The 21,937-nt window shown below is 43.0% G+C and overlaps 2 protein-coding genes across 3 annotated transcripts in view; both read left to right on the top strand.

Annotated features, from left to right (window-relative positions):
• Window positions 1-16,794, top strand: EPHX4 (epoxide hydrolase 4). Of its 2 annotated transcripts, none has more exons than XM_059478779.1 (7): window positions 1-161; window positions 3,887-3,972; window positions 7,367-7,524; window positions 9,565-9,693; window positions 11,819-11,922; window positions 12,845-12,993; window positions 15,873-16,794. In XM_059478779.1, the coding sequence occupies exons 1-7, from the start codon at window positions 105-107 to the stop codon at window positions 16,105-16,107; spliced, it is 918 nt and encodes a 305-aa protein (XP_059334762.1). In that variant the 5' UTR covers window positions 1-104; the 3' UTR covers window positions 16,108-16,794. The 2 variants fall into 2 exon arrangements, with proteins under 2 accessions (XP_059334762.1, XP_059334761.1); XM_059478778.1 differs by lacking the exon at window positions 1-161 and adding an exon at window positions 661-903.
• A 1,498-nt stretch (window positions 16,795-18,292) lies between these two features.
• BTBD8 (BTB domain containing 8) overlaps window positions 18,293-21,937 on the top strand; it is a 38,032-nt gene continuing 34,387 nt past the window's right edge. Inside the window, exons 1-2 of the mRNA XM_059478775.1 lie at window positions 18,293-18,515; window positions 18,592-18,762. Coding sequence (XP_059334758.1) covers window positions 18,406-18,515; window positions 18,592-18,762 — 281 coding nt within the window. The 5' untranslated portion in view covers window positions 18,293-18,405. The remainder of the gene's footprint in view (window positions 18,516-18,591; window positions 18,763-21,937) is intronic.

Below are 21,937 nucleotides of genomic sequence, written 5' to 3'. Positions count from 1 at the left end.
TAGTATCAGCATATAATAACTAAAATTGTAAATACGTTTACAAAATCACCCTTAAATGGGTAATAGTGAAACGGCAGTGAAAGAATGAAATCTTGAAAAACACCATGGTGCGAGCACACAACCCCATGCCGGCAGTTATCCACCTCTGGCACGGCGATAAGGTAAGGGCGCTCAAGGGCGCGATCGCCGCCGGGGCCTGGGGCAGGCACGGCGGCGGGGGCGGCCCGGCGGCCGCGGCCGCTGCTCCCAATGACATTCCCAGCGCGTTCCGATGTGTCTGGCGGCTCTGCCGGAGCGCGCAGGTGACACAGCCGCGCCCCGCCGCCCCAGGGACGGCTTCGCCCTCTTTCGCCGCCAAATATCTGGGGAGCAGAGCCCTCCTTGGCCAAGCCCTGCGTGGGCAGGCGCGACCCCCGCAAGGAGAGCCGCCGCCTCCGAGGCACCGCCCGGGGTCCGGCGAGCCCCGGGACGTGCGGGCGGCCGGCGCTGCGCCCGGCGCTGTGCCCGGTGCTGTGCCCGGTGCTGTACCCGGCGGCGCAGGGCGAGGGCCGCGGGGCGGGCGCGCCGCCGCCGCCGCTCCCGGTGCCTCCGCTCGGGCGGCTCCTGGCGGCGGCGCTCCGAGCCCCTCCCGGCCGGCGGGGACGGCGGCGGCGGGGCCCGATGGCGAGACCCGGCGCTGCGTGCCCTCCGCCCGCCCGCCGGGTGATGGTGGCCGCGCGGGCGCTGCTCTTCTGGGCGTTGGTTTACAGCTACTGCGGGGTGTGCGCCTGCATCGCCGGGCTGCGGCTGCTCTGGAGCATCGGCCGGCGCCCGGGCGAGACCTTCCGCTGGGTGGTGCGGGAGAACCCCCCCGCCTGCCTCAACGACCCCTCCCTGGGCACCCACTGCTACGTCCGCATCAAGGTGAGGGCGCGGGCGGGGGGAGCGGGCCCGCTGGGCGCGCAGGCACCCACCCCCGCGCTGTGCACGGCACCTCTGCCTGCCCTGCCTTGCCCTGCCATGCGGGGTGCGCTGTGCATGGCACCCCTGCCTGCCCTGCCGTGCGGGATGCGCTGTGCACGGCACCCCTGCCTGCCCTGCCGTGCGGGATGCGCTGTGCACGGCACTCCTGCCTGCCCTGCCTTGCGGGGTGCGCTGTGCATGGCACCCCTGCCTGCCCTGTTGTATGGGCTGCGCTGTGCACGGCACCCCTGTCTGCCCTGCTGCGCGGGATGCGCTGTGCACGGCACCCCTGCCTGCCCTGTTGTATGGGCTGCGCTGTGCATGGCACCCCTGTCTGCCCTGCCCGGCTGCGCGGGGTGCGCGGGCAGCCCGCCTGCCCTGCCGTGCGTGCTCGCACAGCTGCACAGGTGCACTCAGCACCTGCCTGCGCTGCCCCGGCGAGCGGGACCGTGCCCGGCCCGGCTGCGGGGCCTCAGGCCGGGAGGATCGGTGCCCGGCCGGCCCGGGTGCGGAGCCCTGGGTGGGCGGTGAGCGGTTCCTTGGCCCCGGGTATCCCGCAGCCACCGCTCCCTGCACCGCCGCTGCTCTCTGCTGTTTACGGTTTGCCCAGTTGCACCGGGGAGCTCGGTTCGTGCATCACTGTTACATGGAAAACGTAGAGCAAGAAGCTAATTGCTGACCCTCAGGTTGTACAGTTTAAGCCACCAGTCAATTTCTGTACTTGTCTCAGGTCTCTGTGATTTGCTTCTTTACTGAATGCTCTAAATGAAGTTGTATTAGCTAGGTTTCTTTTGCAGCTATAGGTGAGCAGAGAATGCATAGCTAGTTTTGTCAAGTGCTATTTTTCATAAAATAAACATAAAGATCTCTGTTCCCAGGGTTCTGTGCAGATGGTTTTGTGCCAGGCAGTACTAATATAAATTAGTGAGCCTCAGTTTGTCATGATTTGCTTGTTTTCTTTTGCTAACATCATTAGGAGACATGTGTGGGCTTTTTACTCATATGACATGTTCTTTTTTTTCCTGTACCACAAAGCAGTAAATGAACAGGCTGCTGGGGAAGTGAGAGGGGTATGACAGTAACAGAAGAGCATTTGGGGGCAAATCGAATTGCTGTCAATATGACAGTTGATCACTCATTTCAGGAAGTAAGAAACTCATGCTGTTGGATAACAGCAGGCTAATGGATTACTTTCCAAACACATATATCCTACAAATCCATTCAAATTTCAATAAAACAGCCAATGTTGGAAAAGGTGGCAACATCCTATGTCTGTTCTGGAGGTTGGAAAAAAGGGAACAGCAGCAACTGAAAAAGTCCAGGATGGGCCATGTGATATTTAAACTGCTGCTGTACAGGTGGGAATAGAATTTTCAGGAGTAAAGGGAGTTCCTTAAAAGCAACAAATAGATTAGAATAAAAACATGGAGGGTAAATCCCAAGAGGATGCTGACTGAAAGAAACAGCATGGAAGAGGGCTTACCTATTACTCACTAAATGAGAAACTGTGGAAGAAGACTGAGAAACTTCTACTTTTTTAAATAAAAAAAGATTAAAGACAGAATGATCTGGAGAATGATACAGATGATGTAATGACCCCAAAATTTCTTGGGAATTTACTTTTACCTCTAGGGACTTCAAGTTCATTGGCATCCCAGAGATGAAACATCAATGTAATTAGGGGCAAAAAAGAAAAAGTCCCTATTATATCTGGAGCAAAAGTCCCTATTATATCCAGAGCAAATATTAAAAATCCAAATAGTTCCCTCTTCAGAGTCCTTTCAAGAATGAGGATATAAGTTAACGGTTTTGGAGCTCATTAGTGACTTACAAGTGCAAAGATATGTCAGAGCATTTGAAGCATCTTGGCAAGAAAACTTTTTTTCATGCATTTGTGATCCTTGCCCTGATATTAGCTCTTGATGTGTAGCAAAGGCATGGGGTTTTTCTTTCTGTTTTGAAATAGCAGAGACAGTGCAGGCTTTGACATTTGTTCAGAGCTGTACAACCCTTCTTCCTGCAGTTTCTTTCACATGACTTCTAAACAGTATTTTGTGAGCTAACTCCCAACTTCTCTATCTACTTCTGTGTCAGAACTCAGTAAAACCTCTAGGTCATGATCACGGTTTATTCAAATTCTACTGGATTTGACCTTCAGTCAGTGCAAGCTTGTGTACATCCATTCTCTTCAATAGCATTTCAGTGTTCAGCTTCTACAATAAGTAAGTTGCCTGCTTGTAATTCTCATAAGACCCAATTCCTTAAAAGTTGCATCAGAAACTGACTATTGACACGGCAGAAAGAAGATTATAACATTAAGGCTTAATTTTCTGAAGTGAATCTGAAACCTAGAATTATAAAAACTAGCAAATATGTCTTGCTTTCTGGTTACTTAATTTTGATTGCTTTTGGTTGTTAAGAATCCACGTGGTCCTTTATCTATCATGCCAGAATGCAATGTGATGGTTTTAAACAGTTGCATAATCTTACCAGCTAACCGAAAGATTGGAAGTGCATTTAAAGTATTCTGCATTTTAAAGTCTTTCTTTAAAGCAGCTGACTGGTGTCAGTGTGAAAGCAGCGTGCTTGCTGTGACAATAACCTGCATTTGCCAGTGGCTGTGGCAGGCAGTGCTCTGTCAGAAGTGTTGGTGTGCTCAGGGCTGGGCTGGCACACAGGCACAGCCGGGCAGGTACTGGGGATGGTCCTTCCTGGAAGGAGCTGTGCTGGGTGTGCAGGCTGGGGGACACTCAGCATTGCCACGGTGTAGCAGATACCTGATCTCAGAAGTAAAGAAGGCTTCAGCTTCAAAACTGATCATTTGATATTATTTTAGGTTCACTATATTGTTTCTTAGAATATGATCTGAAACCATCATCATTCTCAAATCCCAAAGAAGCAGTTCTGTGCAGCAATAAACACACTTCTTTTTCTCTTATTTTAGGATTCCGGGTTACGATTCCACTATGTGGCTGCTGGAGAAAGGGGCAAACCACTCATGTTGCTGCTTCATGGCTTTCCAGAATTCTGGTAAAACTCCCTTCAACATTTTCTATTATAAAAGAGGCTGCATAAGATACCCAAGGATGAACACCTCTGCTTAAATATCCCCAGTGCAATCCCTTATATGTATTTATGAATACTAATGGTATGAAGTTTCAGTAGGCAATGAACCATTGAAACATCGTTTTAACTGCTGCATCCACAAAGAAAGTTCCTTCAGACTAACACAAACCAACCATCTTTTTTGTACTGTCAATCCATTTTTCCTCAGGTATGTACCCTTTCCTGCAGACTTTGTGAAGGAACTGCTAATTTTAAACAAATTTCCTTTTGGATAGTACTTGTATTATATGGCTAAACTTATGAATTATAGCAGAGGGTGTTAAAATAAAGATCCATTGTATGTTAAGTGCAATCAGGATTGCTCCATTTATTAAAAATACTACACATTAATTTTTAACTAGGGGAGGGGAAGAACTATGAGTTCTATAGGCTATTGTGCAGCCTAATTTCAGAATGCTACTCAGGGAAAAAGGTTCTATTATTAGTTCATCACAAGATGAATGATGAATCAAACCCAATCCTAAATGTTTGTTTATAACAATGAAGAGCAGTCATGTGTCCAATGATTTAACCAAATTGCTCAGCCTGTTGTTGTCAGGTTTAGCTAGTGAAGCATGGCTTACAGAACTTGCACAAGAAAAACAGTAAGGGAATAAGGGGAGTACTAATGCCAGAAATACAGCAAGGTAAACGATCCTTTTCCTTACCAAACTCAGCTGTGGGGCTAGGGGCCACTGCTGGAGCTGTGATTTTCCAGTCTGTACTCAGGTCATACCATGCTAAACTGACCCAAGTAGGAGAGGTCAGTTCCCTTTCCTCAGCAATTTCCCCTAGGTACTAATGCCCTTCAGGGTGATGGTACAGAGCCACATTTCTGTTAAGTTAAATTTTCAAAGAACATTATTCTAATAATAAATTGCTATCTAAAATTATTAAAGCTGTAAACTTTGATTGAAAGGACAGTTAGATGGGTCAGTGCATATTCTATTCAAACATTATGCATATCTTGCATAAAGCATAGTCTAACACAGGCAATGAGACTACAGCTGATTTCCCCTATGGGGGAATAGTAAAAGAGAAATTAGCATTTTATATACATATTCTACTGAGATTAGGTATATTATTTTTAAAAAGCAGAAAGTAATTCTTACAGTTTAGGATAGTGAGTCATGCTATAAGTGGCAGCTACTAGATTGTATTGTCTGACCATTCAAAAGGGATTAATAAAAAACGTGTTATGTAGGTCACTGGGACCACCGAGAGTTTCTATCACTGTTTTAAAAAGAACACTATATGCTAATAGTCTGTAAACCAGTCATATTACCAATATTTGTGTTAGGTTATTCATTCACTCAGTGATTTCTTTTTCATTCAGGAATAGTGATTGTTCTAAGAGCACAAGATAAAATAACCACAATTTAAGAGAGAGGTAAAGCAGCAGCAAATTTGTATTGTTTGTCTAGGAAAACAAAAAGGATTTTATCCACAATTACAGTTCTTAATTTTAATAAATCCTCTGCTTTCAAATGTCTCAAGGTTATAACTAGGACAAATATAACCAGACCACTAAGAGTGATAGAAAATGTCTGAAGGTGACAGATCACTAAAAAATGTAACACACCAGAGCCAATGAGGGTTTTAGATGCATAAGAACTTGAAAATCAATACATGGTGGAAGGTCAATAATAAAATACTTAAAACTGGACATAATGTGTTGAGGCAGCTGAGTACTTAAAAGTTGTGTGTGAGCTGCTACATTTTATACTACTTGCCCTTTAGAAAAAATATTATCAGAAAGTCTCAAAATAGATTCAACCTTATGAATATGGAGGCATTCATAACATTTCCAAATTCTGCTTGCAAAGCAGTTGTCCAATATTTATATATCATATGGGATAAAAGGGTTTATTTGAATATAAAACCTACCCATTTGATAGGTCATACATTTGGAGACTGATGGACTGCTGTGAAAACAGAGGATGAGAATAGCTTGTAGACATTTTCAGAAAACAAAAATAGTTGATTTATGTATTTATGGGCCTGGTTCTTTCTTCTTACAGAAGTATATAGAATAGCTGCAACAGTTACCATGGCAAATTCAGCTTCCAAGTCATTATATAATGCCTGTAAAAAATTCATTCCCAGAGATCTCAGCTAAACCTTGTCTTCACATTATATAGCACTGAAATGAAAATGTTCTGACTGTTTTGTTTATATGAAAACAGATTCATACCACTGAGTGTTCCTGTAACCTTATTTAGGTTCGAAGTCCCTAATAGGCTGGAGGCAAAGGTAAAGTGGAAGAGCCCATGGTCTGATACAGATGTTGTTTGGATTAAGGTAGAATTCTATGCATCACACTTAAAACCACTGATGATCCAAATGTTATATATCCTTTCTCTGAAACAAGCAGAAATAAAAGCTAGATCCCAGCACAGAGGGATGCAGTCACTGTTATATATGTCCAGAAGGATCATGGTTTTCCTACATCTTTCTAGTACAGTGTAAGATAAGACTATGTCTGTCTTGGTACTGGCTATTCTAAAATTTATTTGGTTTCAATAACAGCTGAAGGACAGGTTGTTCTTGCAGGTTAAGACCCACCATTTTCTTTTTATTTTTGCTTCATAACACACATCCAGTCATTACAAACAGTTACAGAGTGAGGAATAGCCCAGGGCTTTGCCTGAGTTCTTGCCTTTGTATGCCTTTTGATGTATGTAATGCTATCACTCTTTTCCATAAAAACCCAAGGATGAAAAACTCTGTCTAGTAACAACACATTGAGAGAGCTTGTTCTGCAACAGTTCTGGTACAGAGACACAGATGAAAGTGTACACAGGACAAATCCTATAAGCTTCACCAAGATCATTTGTTATTAACTGGATTTCTTTCTTTGGTTTATTTATTGTATGAATTATCTGATATTCTTTTTCTGAATAGAAAAAATTGCAAAACATGGCTGTGTGTAAGCCAGGGAGAAGAGAAAGCTTTTCAGGTCTTACTTTTTTGATGCTACTATGGCTCCAAGGATAAAGTCCTCCCTGTGCTCTGGTTTATGCCTGCTTCCTTTGCAGCAAAGGGGCTGTGCCAGACTCCAGGAATTGTTGCAAAGCCCTGGCTCTGGCTGTGTCCCCTTTGTGGCAGCTGCACTTTGTTACTGGGGAATTCAAGACAGGAGCACAAAACTACTGCAGCCACAAAGGACCATCAGCACAGCACAGAAAGGAAAAATAATCTCAGAGCAAACAAAGCCATGCTAGTTTACCCTCAAATATTTGGGTGCAAAAGCATTGAGTGCATTTTTGGTATCATACTACTTGACCTTGTAACTCCAACTTTTTTTCCCCTTTGTTAGGTATTCTTGGCGCCATCAATTGCGGGAATTTAAAAGTGAATATCGAGTGGTGGCCCTGGATTTGAGAGGTTATGGAGAAACAGATGCTCCTCCTCACAAAGAAAATTACAAGTTAGATTGCCTGATAGCAGACATAAAGGATATTTTGGAATCTCTAGGTGCGTTAGTAGAAGAAAAATCTACTTGACTCAAAAATGACTTAATTTTCTAGGAAAAGAAACCCATATAAAGATCTAGCACTGTTTTTGTTTGCTTGTTTGTTTTAATATACACATTGCAGAAGTGTATAAATCTAAGGATACTAATATTATTTGGACAATTATAAATTAAGAAGTGTTGTTTTCTAATCACAATGTGTATGTCTGTATAAGCAATATGTAAAGATTATTTTTTCATCAGGAGTTTTGAAAAGAAAATTTCTATGTACTGTAAAATGCATTACAAACCTATGGTTCTTTTCCTTAAGAAGCCTTTCCTCCTAATCACTTGCTTTAGTGGATAATATTCTGAGTTAGAGTCTTAAAGGACTTGCAGACAAAGGAATTTATATCAGACGACATTCTTCTTGCACAAACAAGACATAATAACTATTGTTATAGAGGGCTTTACAGAGATGGTGAGAGTTCATCTGATGTATTGGGGAAAAAAAACCTCCAAAAATGCTACCCTTTGCACAATACTACTCCTGTCAGTTCTCAAGAGCTGAATCACTCTGTCTTACACAACAGTGAGAGCAAAAGGGAGAACAAGGGGCACACTGCTCTCTGTGGCAAATACACAGGGTAAAGGTCTAGAGCTGAAGTGCAAAATTGGCTCCTCCAACTCAGTTTGAAGTGTCTCTGTTTGGGTGATAAATTGTAACCCCTGGTGAAGGCTATTTCCCTTCCATACCAAGATCAATACAAGGGATTAGATTGTCATTCTCTGAGTAATTTTAATTCCCGGGATATTCTAGCCATAGTAAAATAACTTACTGCATTTCATATGGAGAAATAATAATGCAGTGATTCAAGTTCTGAGATTTGAATTTTGCTTTGCTTCTGATGTTTGAGTATTGGCAAAAGATTGGGCAGCAGTCCTCACACAGTGTTGACATTTTCCAGCCTTTGCTGGTTGTGTTAATCTCCATGGTAATGCCATGGTTATGCTTGAGAAGTGCTCTCAGCATAATTCAATTTCAGAGAGATTTAAATTTTTTTGGGAAAATCACTTCAGAGCCTTATCTTTGTTTGTCCTAATCCCAAGTTAAATTCTTTTGGAGAACTTGATTATATCAAAAGTGCTCCCTCTTGGATTTCTATCCAAGAGGGTTTATAAGGCTCTTTGACAACTGTATCCAAATTTATGTCAGAATTCTAAACATTTTGGCTTTTATATGTTTCATTTGTAGTCTGTTGCTCACCATACCAGTCCTCAATGAGGAGGGTGATGGTATCTGACACTAGAGTATGTTATTTTCCAGCAATGGTTTAAGAAGGAGTATTAGAGCTTTCAAAACACTTGGTCACTATACTGCCCATACCACTTCTATTGCTGCTAAAATACAATTTTTATTGATGGAAGAATAAGTAAGTGAATGTCCAGAACTTACAAAATTTCCAACAAAACAGCATATGGAGAAAAGCTACAGGCCTCCTAAGTATATAAATGGGAGTGTTTACACATGCTTTATATATGGCTACTAAGTATAATGCCCACTTTTTGCATAATGATGCCACTGAGTGCTTAGATAACCTCTCATATTCAGAGAAATACATTAGGATTATTTTTGTTCTGGAGGTGCTCAGGAGATTGCTCAGTCTTCTTGTCTGCAGTTTCCAATTCCAAACTCCCTAAACATGGCACGTGTCCGTGTGTTATAATGGCTGCAGGCTGAAGTGTCCATCTGAGCCTGCACTGGCCAAGATGTGAACAGGGTGGCCATCTGCATACCGAGTGACTTTAGGGTGACATGGAGGTAGTGGAGTTCAAGTTGAATCAAGTCCAATTAAATACTTTGACATATTTGTAAATTTTTAAACTATAATAGTGCCCTATTTTTTCTGACTGTTAGTAATGGAAATGGTGCAGTATTAAAGTTACATAAATGAATGTGCTGAACCACCTATTCAGCCCAATAATGATTTTATTGTATGAGCTGATTTCTGTGGATATTAATTCCTTTGAAATAAAAGCATGTGTCTGTGTTTATGTGGTAGGATACAACAAGTGTGTGTTGATTGGCCATGACTGGGGAGGAATGATTGCTTGGTTAGTGGCCATATGTTACCCTGAAATGGTGACTAAGCTGATTGTGGTTAATTTCCCTCATCCTTCTGTATTTACAGGTAAGTTTGACAGTAGTCTTTGTTAATCCAAAGTATCTGCATTTTGGTCACAATTGTGCTTGCTTTGAGAACCAACAGCCTGCCTCAGTAGATAAGCTCTATGGCTCTCACAGTCTGGACTGTATTTTATGAAGCAGTAAGATAGCAAGTATTTGACTTATGAAAATAAATTTCTTGTAGGAAATGGGAATACTTGCCACAAAAGTTACAGATTTTTTTTTTAATCCTTGAGGGTCCACAAACATAATTTTCAAACCCATGAATCTGGTTTTTTGCACTTTATCACTGTTTATCACTGTTATATATATCAGGAAATAATTCCCAAAGAGGGATGTATATTGTATTACACTTTGGTAAAGGCTGCACTGCATTATTAAATCTGCATAAGCCTGTCTTTGTATGAATGTGAATCAGACATTAGAATTACATCCTGATTTAGGTGACAAGTGGCAATTTGTGATCTGGTGCAATATTCATTGGAAGAAGTCTTTCCAGGCTACTTAATAGATGTTCAGGAATATACCAGTACTTTGCTGAAACAGGACTTGTTTCACTATTTGTTGTGTGATAGAGTTGAGTTTGTCTACTACCCAGAATTGCAAAACATTTCACAGGAATTATATAAACATTCAGCAATCGAAAGGAAAGTACTATCTCACTAATCTGAATTTTTTAAATTGCTTGCCTTACCCTATCTCCATTTTAAAAGTCACCCCATTTCCCCATAAATAGCTAAGAATATTCAGCAGAACTTTAATTTTCATTTCAATTGAAAATAAATCTGACCTTACACTGTGGGATCTGCCACACCATCCATATTTGTTGTTCTCACAGTGTTCTTGGGCACCTTTCTAAGATACTAAAGAACATTTTGCCAGGTGGTAAATCCACACTTACCCATGGAGAGGTCTGTTTTCCACACGAAAGCAGAAGATTTTGCTGTGTTTTCCATTAGAGCAGGAGCGAGGCTGTAGAGAAGATAATTGCATTTTATTATAGTATTTGTTTGCATGTTTGCTGAACTACAAAATCTGTTCTGTACCTTAATATTTTCTCCCTACATCAAATTTATTCTACTTTGGGTGGCCAAAAGAAAACACACAGTTTATAAATAGTACAGAAAAGTGATCAGTGCTGACAATGGTCCATCAGGAAAATATAATGGATAATGCAATTTAAGAATGTATAAGATAGGAAACTATAGAAGATAACTAACACTTCAATTTCTGTTGTCTTAAAACTCATTTTTATTCACAGTCAGAATTAATATTTCAGAGAGATGTCCTGTGTTGGGAATGTGGTTTTTTGCATTCCTAAATTTGCACCTGTACAGGAAAAGTTCTAGACTTCCTAGCAGCTGCACACATTGTGTGCTTGCTTTGAGGAAGTTAAGTATTTGAATGTCAGTGTTGGCTCTTGAAACTCACTGGAGACACAGATTTGCAATTCAAAAAAAAGAACAAAACAGTCAATGCAAGATGCAAGTTTGTGATAGATAGATAGATAGATAGATATATAGATAGATAGATAGATAGATAGATAGACAGATAGATATAGATATAATTTTCTTTTGCTATATATGCTATGTCTTTAAAAATAACTGTAAAAATCTTTGAAAAGTGACTCTATGTAATCTTGATTATGGTTCTTGAAATTGCCAAAATGACACTGTTAGAAAAATTCTATACTTCAATGAACAGTAGTGATGCAGTTTTTAGAATGTCAGTGGATCATCATGTACAGATTTCTGTGCATCACCTCATTGATGAGAGAATACCTATTTATGCCCTTTATTCCATATCTGGAAAAGAAATGCTTTGGACTAGCTACACAAATAGATCTCTAAGTGAAAAACTACCATGCAATTAACTCCAGTCCCGCTGTCCTCACCTAATCTTTGGCAAACTTTTATTTTGCTGGCTGTTTCTACTAACATTTATAAAAGAAGTACCTTTTAATGGCCACATCATATATTTACTGCTGAAATAATCATCTTTTGTCACGCAGCATACTTTAATGTAATATTTTTAAAACATTCCTTTATGTTTAAAAAATAGTAATATTACTAGTAATTTTGTTTGAGCCATCAGTTTTTATTTTTAATTCATGGACATTTTTGTTTCAGAATACATTCTACGACATCCATCACAATTGATTAAATCTGGTTACTTCTTCTTTTTCCAAATGCCATGGTTTCCTGAATTCATGTTTACACTAAATGATTTCAAGGTGAGCAAAATGAATGCTCTTGTTTATATCTGTAACTGTGAGTAATGGAATAATTGCCACCTACATTGATCCCTTCTGATGTAGATATAATTACTGGAAAAAATATGAAGCCTTCTGATTTTCCTTCTTAAGCTTTATATAAAGTAGCATACAAGTCCATAGAGTCTCTGAGATTAACTCTTACTTCTGCATTTCTGGGAGGAGCTGAGGGAGGCACATTTAACCTCAGCAGTGCATTACTGCACCTAGAGGGTCAGCTGGTTTCACTTGTGCCCGTAGCAGTGGGACACCGCCGGTGCCTGGGGAGTTGCTGCTGACTTATCTAAGTTCCTGTGTGCAGTGGGACATCCCCTCATCTCTCAGAGCCTGCCACAGGGCAGGCAGTGTGGGGGGCTGGGCACTGCATCCAGCCAGGTGATGAATTGTGCCCGAGAAGCCAAGGCCAGCCCTTTGTATAACCTTAAACGTGAGCAGGAGCCGATAGAAAAGGACAACAGTGCAGGACACACCTCCTACACCCCAACAGCCCGAGCAGAGCTCCCCGTGCTGCACACACAGGGCACAGCCAGCAGGGAGGCCATGAATCCTCCTCCCTCCTGCCCTGCCACCTGCTGGGTCCATCCCAAAAAAACCTACAGGCCTGCACTTGCCTGGCACAGGTAGCAGGGCAGGATGCAGTGACTTGGTAATACTGGTATTTCTCTGTACTTGATTATTCTGGAATAAGTTCTACTAGAGATGTTTAGCTTGTGCTTTACACATAGCTCTCTAAAAACTCATTTGAACCATTCATTGTACTTTGAACATAAATAGATTTCATAAATATGCATAAACAGATTTTAGAAAGATGTGTCCTATTGAAGGAGAGAAATCACATTTTCTAGCTATCTTACATAATAGCTTTTTCTTCTTATTTTTGTAGGTTCTGAAAAGTTTGTTTACCAGCCAGGCCACTGGAATTGGAAGGAAAGGCTGCAGATTAACTGCAGAGGATATTGAAGCTTATCTCTATGTCTTTTCACAACCCGGAGCATTAACAGGACCCATTAACCATTACAGAACTCTTTTCAGGTCAGTATAATATTCCCAAGCGAAGGAAAACACTCTAGAGAGTCCCCTGGAGCCCAAAGGTGTTACTGCTGCTCCTCTCCTGCTGCTGGACCAGGGGAAACCCCCAGGTGTGTTCCTGAAGCCTCACCAGGTGGGCACAGGCCCAGTCCAGCAGTGAGAGGCCAGGTGTGCTCTGAGAGGTGTCCACACAAAATGGCAAAACAAGCAGAGTGCACAAAAGGAAAATCTTTGTTTCAAAATCTAATAGAGCAAAGACTCTTCTTCATTCACAGCTCCCATGGCAATCCCAAAAATCCACCTTTAAATAATACTTTAAAAATTAACATCAATTAATTATTTGCATTACAATTCATGTTATGATAATATCTATCAAGAGCTTATTATTATATAATACTACTAGATGATATGGCATCCAAGTATGTTACCCTTATCTGTAACTTTAAAAAACCATATCTGGCACAATTTTATTGTGTTTAGTCTATTTCTGTTTTTCAGAAAGGTGGAGAGGTTTTTTATAACTAAGCCTAAAACTAACCTAACTTGATTTGGTTTGGGGTTTTTTTGATCCTTTATTGGTCTTAGCAGACTCCCTTCACAGAGTAAAACAGAGACAGCATCATAATAGGAAATGCTTTTGCAAGATTAATATTTATTTTCTCAAACAGCTTTCTAATGATTTTAACTTTCCTGAAAGGAGTTGGCTTGGCCTTAGAGACAGACACCCCCTTTTTTACCTACCAAAAACAGGGCCAGAAGATCTTAACTCTGCATATATTCTATTTACAGCACTAACTTGGACTATATCAAGAAGAGTGGCATTGAATTTGTTTTTCCTTTACCATCTCTGGTCTTTAGTGATAAATGTCCTGCATGCTTCTTTAACAAAAGACCAGGATATCCCAATATCCTTTCAAACAGCAATTCGCTTCTTTGCCTAAACTCAGGCAGTAGATGTTTGAAGTAGAATAACTTTTCATTTTCCATGGTCCGAATTTACTGCCACCTTTGTTGCTCTTTCTGTGTCACTGTCAGCAGAGCAATCAGCAGGGAAAACACTGTGAGGGCAACAGGGACCTGAGCTAGGTGCTGCCTGGTACAGGCTGAGACAGAACAGGAAGGAGAAGGCAGAAAGCTAACCCCAAGCAGGGCTGACAGTGGGGAATAAATGAGACGGCTGTGCTGGTAACAGTACATTATTAAAGCCGTGCAGAGAGCAGCCGATGCCATCAGCTGGGATGTCCGACGCTCCCCCGCCCTGCGGCAGCCCCGGCAGGGCTGAGGAGGAGCTCAGCGCCCCGAGCCCTGCCCGTTCCATCCCCAGCACCTCGCTCCAGTGCGTGTGCACATTAACCAGCTGCTCCTCTGCCAGCAGAGTGACGGGCCTGTGACAGCTCAACTGCTCTGGGACTCACACACAAACGGAAGAGATGTGGACCTTTATTGTTTCAGACCTTTGCAGACTCAAAAAGACAGTGAAGTATCAGTTATAAGTCAGAAAGTATCTTCACAGCTATTAATTCCTCCATGTGTTTTGTGTGTATGTTTGTGCATTGTTTGCTTTATTCTTCTAATGAAAGTACACCTGCACTGAATTCAGAGACTCTTATTTAGGTGCTGCCAGCCACAATGCAGTAAACAAAAAAATCAGTCACTCAGTTCTTGCCACCAGATCTGATGGTCACACCTAATGGGTTGGGAATTGTTAAATATGAAAACTGGATTGGAATTTTCCCTTTCTCTCATCTAAGTCATTAAGCATCCATATATTTGGATGCTAATGACTTGTATTCACCATAACTCCCAGTGGGCTGATACTGGTGACCCGTGTGTTAAAGGGTTCCAACTCATTACTGTCCACTTGGAGGTGCATTCTTCAGAGCCTCATGTTTCTGGAATATTATTTCCAAAGAGAAAATAACCCACTTCCATCCATCACCAGCACATCTTTTTATAAATAGCACAGTGGTCATTCCTTTCACTAGATATTAAATACAAACACTTTAAGAATAAATCTATAAAGTTTTTATATCATGCTTGGTTAAGAGAGATAGGTAAGAAGCTGAAACTTTAATGTCTTCTGATACACCATTTGTTTAGAAAATAGCATTAGTTCTCTTGTAACAGTTAAGAAGTACTTCACTGTTTACAGAGAAACTGTATAACAATGGTGTATGAAGGTATGAGTCTGTTTTTCAAAGACTAATATTTCACAAATGGAACTTCCCTTTCTAAATGAGAAATCTGTGCATTCATTGTTATTAAAGGCAATTTCTGGAAATTTCAGGCATGATATAATTTCCCATATTCCAGACTGAACAGAAATATAATGCCATTCATAGGCAATGAAAAGTGACAAAAAAAGCCTGTGAAAAAAAGCCTGTATAAAGCCTGACAGAGTTTACCTAAGTCAGGCTGCAAACCTTGCAAGGCACAAAACAGTAAACTGTACAGTGGTGAGAAAACACACATGTTAATAGTGAAGAGATCCAGGATACTGGAGTAAAAGGTGAAGAGACTAGTCTCAATGCACAGAATCAGATATTAAATTATCATTTTTTAAAATTGGTACTATGAATAAGCTGTGGTTTGGTGGGTGAGGTCAGGTTGTTTGCAAAATGAGATTTAAATCCACTGGTAGAAAAGGCCATTTTAAGAATTTTTGCAATCATCAGTCAAAATGAAATTACTATCTAAAGTGATCTTTTATTAACATTTCTTGACTTTGCGTGTAAGTAGAGAGGAAGAATGTCTTCAAAGTCTCATTTTATTTGTTTTACTTTAAACTAAGACATGTCACCTTCTTTTTCTTGCTTTTTTACAGAGCATAGTCTCTATGATTTATTAAAGAAGACCTAACTAAGTGTGTTTTATTTTTCAAGCTGCCTGCCTCTGCAGAACCATGAAATCATCATGCCAACCCTGCTGTTATGGGGAGAAAGAGATGCATTTATGGAAGTTGAGATGGCAGAAATTACAAGGATTTATGTTAAAAATCATTTCAGATTAACTATTTTGTCAGAAGCCAGTCATTGGCTCCAGCAGGATCAACCTGACATAGTGAACAAGTTGATATGGACCTTTCTTAAGGAAGAGACAAAAAGAAAAAGAGAATGACTGTTTGTACATGTTTTAAGGGGTCTAAATAAAAGCTCTTTGGATTTAAAACCTAATTGTTATCAGGGCCATATTTCCAGCCTGCCTTCTATTTTGAGCTCTGTTAGAGAAGTGTTTTCATTGTACTGTACATTTGGACACTAATCGTACAGCTAAAAGAAGTGAGTATGAGAATATATGATACCAACATTGGTTTTACCTGTATACTTGTATTTTGCACATAAAAACACCTGCCTTAAAATACATATGTATTTGTACAGAAAGAAAATCATGGAAAGTTGCTTGGTTTTGTTTTCTCCCTTGCTTTACAGTTGTAATGTGTGGTGCCTTTTACAAATTTATAATGAAACAATAGTGTGGTGCCATACTGAAGAAAGTCACAAGTTTTCATTCTAGATTTGCCTGAATTTTTTTAATGTATTTTACCATTAAACAGTAACTCTTTTTATCTATATTTTAGCATACTGAATGACTGAAAATTTTCTGGGTACGTTTCTAGTCTTCAAGTGAATAATGATCCGTATCTTGTTGTACTGTTGAATGCAGCTGCTTTGCGCAATGTGTTTTTCTTTCTTGACTAAAAAATGGGAAACCTGTACACTCCACATGTCTGAACAAGAACAATGGAAAATTAAGATATAACATGTATCAAATCCACCTCTGTCTAATAAAATGCAACTTACAAGACTCCGTTTACTTTATCTGTCTTCCTATGGAGAGATTTGCTGAAGCTAAGAACTGAGTTTGAATAGCTGAAGTGTCTGGTCTGGTATTCAGCCTGGACACTCATGCTATGATTGTTGTCAATTTTTGAAAATAATGCCTCATTGTTGGCATTATCCTTCCTATGTCAGCAACTACTCTTCTTGTCTCCAAGAACTGCTGCCAAGTTCCTGTGTTTATAGGAGGAAGAGACGCAGTGATTATGAACACAAAGGGTAGAATTAACTTGCATGTGATGGCAGGGGAGAAGAAAAACGTAAGCTAACTACAATGGGAAAAGAAGCAAAAATACAAGACCACAGAATAGGTGTCACCTGCCTATCAGGTTTCCAAAGCCTCCCTCTCCACCTGCAGAGCAAGCGCAGTGCCCTGGAATCAGAGGTGAACAAGAGGCCACTGAGGGAGGCGTCAGGGCCAGGTGAGCCTGAACAACCGTCCACACTAAAGTAGAACAGAGATGGAACATGCTGGGGAGTCCCAACACATCCCCCACTGCCAAGTGTATCATCCCTTTGGAGCCACTGTGTCCCACTCGGTGTGGGTGCAGTGTAACCCTCAGTGTAACCCTCGCCAGGAAGGACCAAGCGGTGCTGCCTGCCCAGCGCTAGCTCATGGCTGGAGACCTGTTCTCGTCCCCAAATCCCAGCAGAGTCTCCTCAGGATCACGACAGTGGTGTTATATTTTCTTCTTTCCATCCACCACTAGTACCTGCCTTTCAAACATTTTCCCTGAATACTTTCAGCACTTATGAACGTAAATGGTTATGTGCTTCTCTTACTTACACTGTGAAGCTGGAAAGGCTCTCCCTAGTCTCAGGAGGTGGCACAGAGATACTTCTATCGCCTGTGCAGCAGTTTTGCTTTGGCAAGACAGTCTGGGGAGCAGGGATTGTCCTGCAGAGCACCGGCTGCTCGGAAGCCGCAGCCCGCCCCGCTTCCTTCCCCGCGGCAGGTGCACACGGCAGGGGCGGCCGCGGAACGCCGGGCCCCTCACACGAGGGCGCTGCGCTCGGGGGACTCGGCGGGAAAGGCCTTCGGGTGCGGGAACGGCCCTCGAGTACGGGAGCGGTCCTCGAGTGCGAGAACGGCCCTCGGATGCGAGAACGGCCCTCGAGTACAGGAGCGCTCCGCGGTAGGAACGGCTCACGTGTGCGGGAGCTGCTCTGGTGTGCGGGAGCGACCCTCGCGTGTGGGGCGGAGCGGCGGCCGGTAGGGGGCGCACTCCCGGCGGCACCCGCCCTCGGCCGGCTGAGGCACCGCCCCATCAGTGAGGCCCCGCCCTCAGCGGGGAGGCCCCACCCTCCCCTCGCGTTCCCTACTGGGGGCGGGGCCAGGCTGGCAACACTGGCTCTCATTGGTGTAGGCTCCCGCTGGCCCCGCCCCGCGAGCGGCGCGGGGAAGGAGCCGCGTCCCGCAGGGCGCGAGTCCCGCGGCGCTCCCGCTCTGTGGCCGGTTACTGTCCGCGCCCCGAGCGCCGTCCCGGTGCTCTCCGTCAGTGGGGCGGCCCGCCGCCAAGGCACCGACTGTCCGGTGTCTGTCGCCGTGCCGGGCGCGGGGCGGAGGGGCGGCCGGCGCATGGCGCGCTGCGGCGGCGGCGCAGTGCCGAAGGGCCCCGGCCCGGCGGCGGCGGAGAGGCAGCGGCTGAAGGAGGCGCTGGCCGAGCAGCTCCGGCAGGACCTCGACAGGTGGGCGCGGGGCGGCGGCCGAGCCGGGGCGGCGCCGGGCGGGGCGGGGACACGCGGTAACGGTGCCGTCCCGCAGGCTGCTGGCGGAGGGGACCCACTCCGACGTGACCTTCCAAGTGGGCAACGAGGAGGTGCGGGTGCACCGGGCGGTGCTGCTGGCGCGGGCGCCGCTGCTCTGCGAACGTCTGGTGGGGAGGCAGCTGCAGCTGCACGGCCTGGAACCCGCGGAGTTACGGGAATTGCTGCGGTGAGTGCGCGGCCGCGGCGGGATCGATGGGCTGGCTCGGCATCATCGCTCCCGTGTCATGCCTCTTTCTTTTCTCCCAGTGCCAGTACCTGTTTTAAAGCTTTTCCCATTCAAGGCAGTACTTTCGCAGCCTTCCTGCAGAGTTTGCAGAGGACTTTCTGTAACTTCTTCTTTTCCTCTGCCTTTGCCCTTCTGCTGATAGCACATGGCTGTACTCTCCACCTTAGCGTGCTTTTTTGTTGTGTATAAAGGTCTTGTAATAGAAAAAGAGGAAAAACCAGCACAAGTCCTTTGAGATTGTCTGTGCCTACTAAAACCCTTTCCAGGAAGAGTCCCAGATGAAAACTGCAAATAAAACCAACTCTCAGCTCATATTTGAAAAAGTTATGGATATAGGAATCGAGGAGAACTTCAGCAAGTTGGAGGAAAATGCATTAAATTCAAAACTCATCTCTCAAGTCCTAGTGAACCACAGGCCAAACACAGTCTAGCTTTGGTGCAGGCTGGGATCCCAGAGGGAGATGTGTGGGCTGGCTGCTCCCCAGGGACTAGTGCAAGGGCCAGCATGTTCTTGCACTGCCAGCTATTTTCCCAGTGCCACATATGCAACATCTCTCATGTCTTGCTCCAAACCTTAGGTGAGTTTCATGAGGGGTGTTGGCTGGTGCTGCCACCAGACCTTGCAATCCTCCTTCTTCTAAGTTTCTCTAATCCCTTTTTCAAAGAACTGCTTTTCTGTAACAAAGCTCTGGTATTGCCACCTACTTTCCCTAAAAAAGAGTTGGTGTTAGAGCTGATCGGCACTTACAGGAATGCACCAGGAGCAAAGTGGTGGAAAGAAATCATTCTGGGATTTCACATGAATTCAAGACGTGCCTAGAAAATGTAGGTACTTGCAGGCTCCTGAGATTGTTGCCAACAGCAACGTGATAGTGTTGCAGTTTAAAGTTTAGTACTTGAAACACAGCCTAATTATGAAAGAAAACTTTGAGCCCAGAGTAATATCTGAAACATAGAATCCTTGCAGTGGAGCAGCTTGATTACCAGGCATTTGTTGGGTTACTGCCACAGCGTGGCAGGAGAATTAGCAAAACAAGTGGTAAGAAACAAAACAGCATGGGTTTTGTCTTGTGTTTTTCCTGATTTCATTGTTACTGTGATGCCATTAATTTCTTTCACATTCATCTAAGTGGTGTTACAGAAGAATTTCATAGAGAAGTAGGAGAATGCAATTTAAAAAAATGAAATTAATTTTGAAACAATTATTCTGAATAATTATTTATATACTGTTATATCAGGGGCTTGTATTCCTAATGGTAAGCACTTCATATGTCACTGATACTTGCTTTCAGTTTTGTCTGGGTTTGCTATAAGGCAAGGAAGTTCTGCATGTTCTCCAAAAAGCATGGTATTGGAAAACACCTTTAAACTCAGCTCAACTAATTGTAAACCTTGTATCTTTTCACGGTGAGTTTAGAATCTTCAAATGAACTCCCCATATGTTCTAAGCTGTGTATGAAGTGTGCTTTGCAAGATAATTGCTTTTTCTTAATTTAGTTTTCAGTGCTGTTTGGTACTTCACCTTTTGAGTCCTCTAACCTAGCACATTCTGTGGAGATTGATGCTTACAGAATGCACTGAACTTTGAACTCATTTGGACCAAAGAAAGGATTGGTTGAAAAGAGCCTAATCCATTGTTCAGGTGATCAAGTAGTATCAGTGGCTGCTGAATCTCAGTGGTTTCTCACTGTTAAGATGTAAATTAATTAGATCTTCATAAGTGCAAAACAGTGCCTTAAATTGGAGCTTTAGTTGTACTGGAAGCCAGCCTGGTTCTTGGAGCATGTAAACTGCCATGATGAGTTGTAACAGAGACCTGTAGCTGCAGCTGAGCTCCTGAGAGAGTTATTTCTTCTATGAAAGTTCTGGTTTCTTGTATATATGGAGAAGTAGAATACTAGTAACAGTATTGCAGAGTTCATCAAAGCTATAACAAAATCTCATTCCTTTTCCTGTTTGTATTCAGCTTCTTTTATCGCTTTCATTTTCCCAAGTAAGACTTAACTTTCCATGGGGATTTGGGGACTTTATTTTCTCATGAGCTATATCTGGCCTGCCTCTCAGTGATGCATGCTTCCTGTGGGCCTCTGTCTCCCTTCATCAGGAGACTTGAAGTGGGCCATGTGTCACTTGGGTGCTGAAGGCTGTGCAGCTCCTCTTCCCTCTTGTTTGGGGCAGGAGACAGGACATAGTAAACTTCATGCTGATCTTTCCGCATAGCTTCAGCACAAAGTAGGTGAGCAACTAAGCAGTGCTTTGTTTCCCTCTGTACACTTGCATAATCTGAGGACACCAGGAAGAAACTTCTGGTCCCCAGAAGACACTATGCATGCTACATTTGTCCCAGGTGAAATTAATGCAATATTCACTCTGCCCTCCAGTAGCCTTCTGTCATTCTTCAGGACACAACTAGAAAAACATCAGCAGCTGCAAGTACATTGATGGCTGGAGATGCTTGCCTAGGCAGGGTTCTGCAGTGTGCCTCAAGAAGAGAAAATCAGCATCCCTGAAGGATGGCTGTCTGTCACAGATCATTACTGTCTTGCCTGCTGAGAGGCAAACTGCTTTTTATTTTCTCTTGCAGTTGGACAAAATACTGCTTTAGCAATAAAAATCTAGATATTATCTCTTAATATTTCTGTTAGAGGGTCTAATACAAGGAAGGACAGAGAAGGACCAAATGACAGTGAGATCCAGTTAAAAAGCAATCAAATACAATCAAATACAAAGGAATACGATTGTCATTGTGACAGTTACTGCCACAGGGGTTAGTTTGCAATACCAGCAGTTGATTTAAAGACCAGCCAAGCCTTTAACCATGTTATGCTTACAGAATTCTGTACCAGGCAGGACAAGGATGCTACGTCTTGTTTAGGTGCAGGCAGAAATCTTTTAGAAGGTAACCTCTAGGCAGCATGATGGCAATAACTTCTTTCAGTAGAGTCTGTGTATGCACACCTTTCCTTTGTATAAAAAATCTTCAGCTATAGTAACTGCTATGAATACAACAGATACCCTGTTCCTGTTTCATCTGCCACCTAGCCACACCTCTTGCAAACTCACTGTTGCTCATGTCTATCAGATTCTTTTCTGTGTACAGGGAAAAAACCGCAAG

The sequence above is a fragment of the Ammospiza nelsoni genome, chromosome 9 (assembly GCF_027579445.1).
Source record: "Ammospiza nelsoni isolate bAmmNel1 chromosome 9, bAmmNel1.pri, whole genome shotgun sequence".
In the NCBI taxonomy this organism is placed as follows: Eukaryota; Metazoa; Chordata; class Aves; order Passeriformes; family Passerellidae; genus Ammospiza; species Ammospiza nelsoni.
Note: the sequence above shows the minus strand (reverse complement) of the source record. Positions and strands in the feature narration are given on the sequence as shown.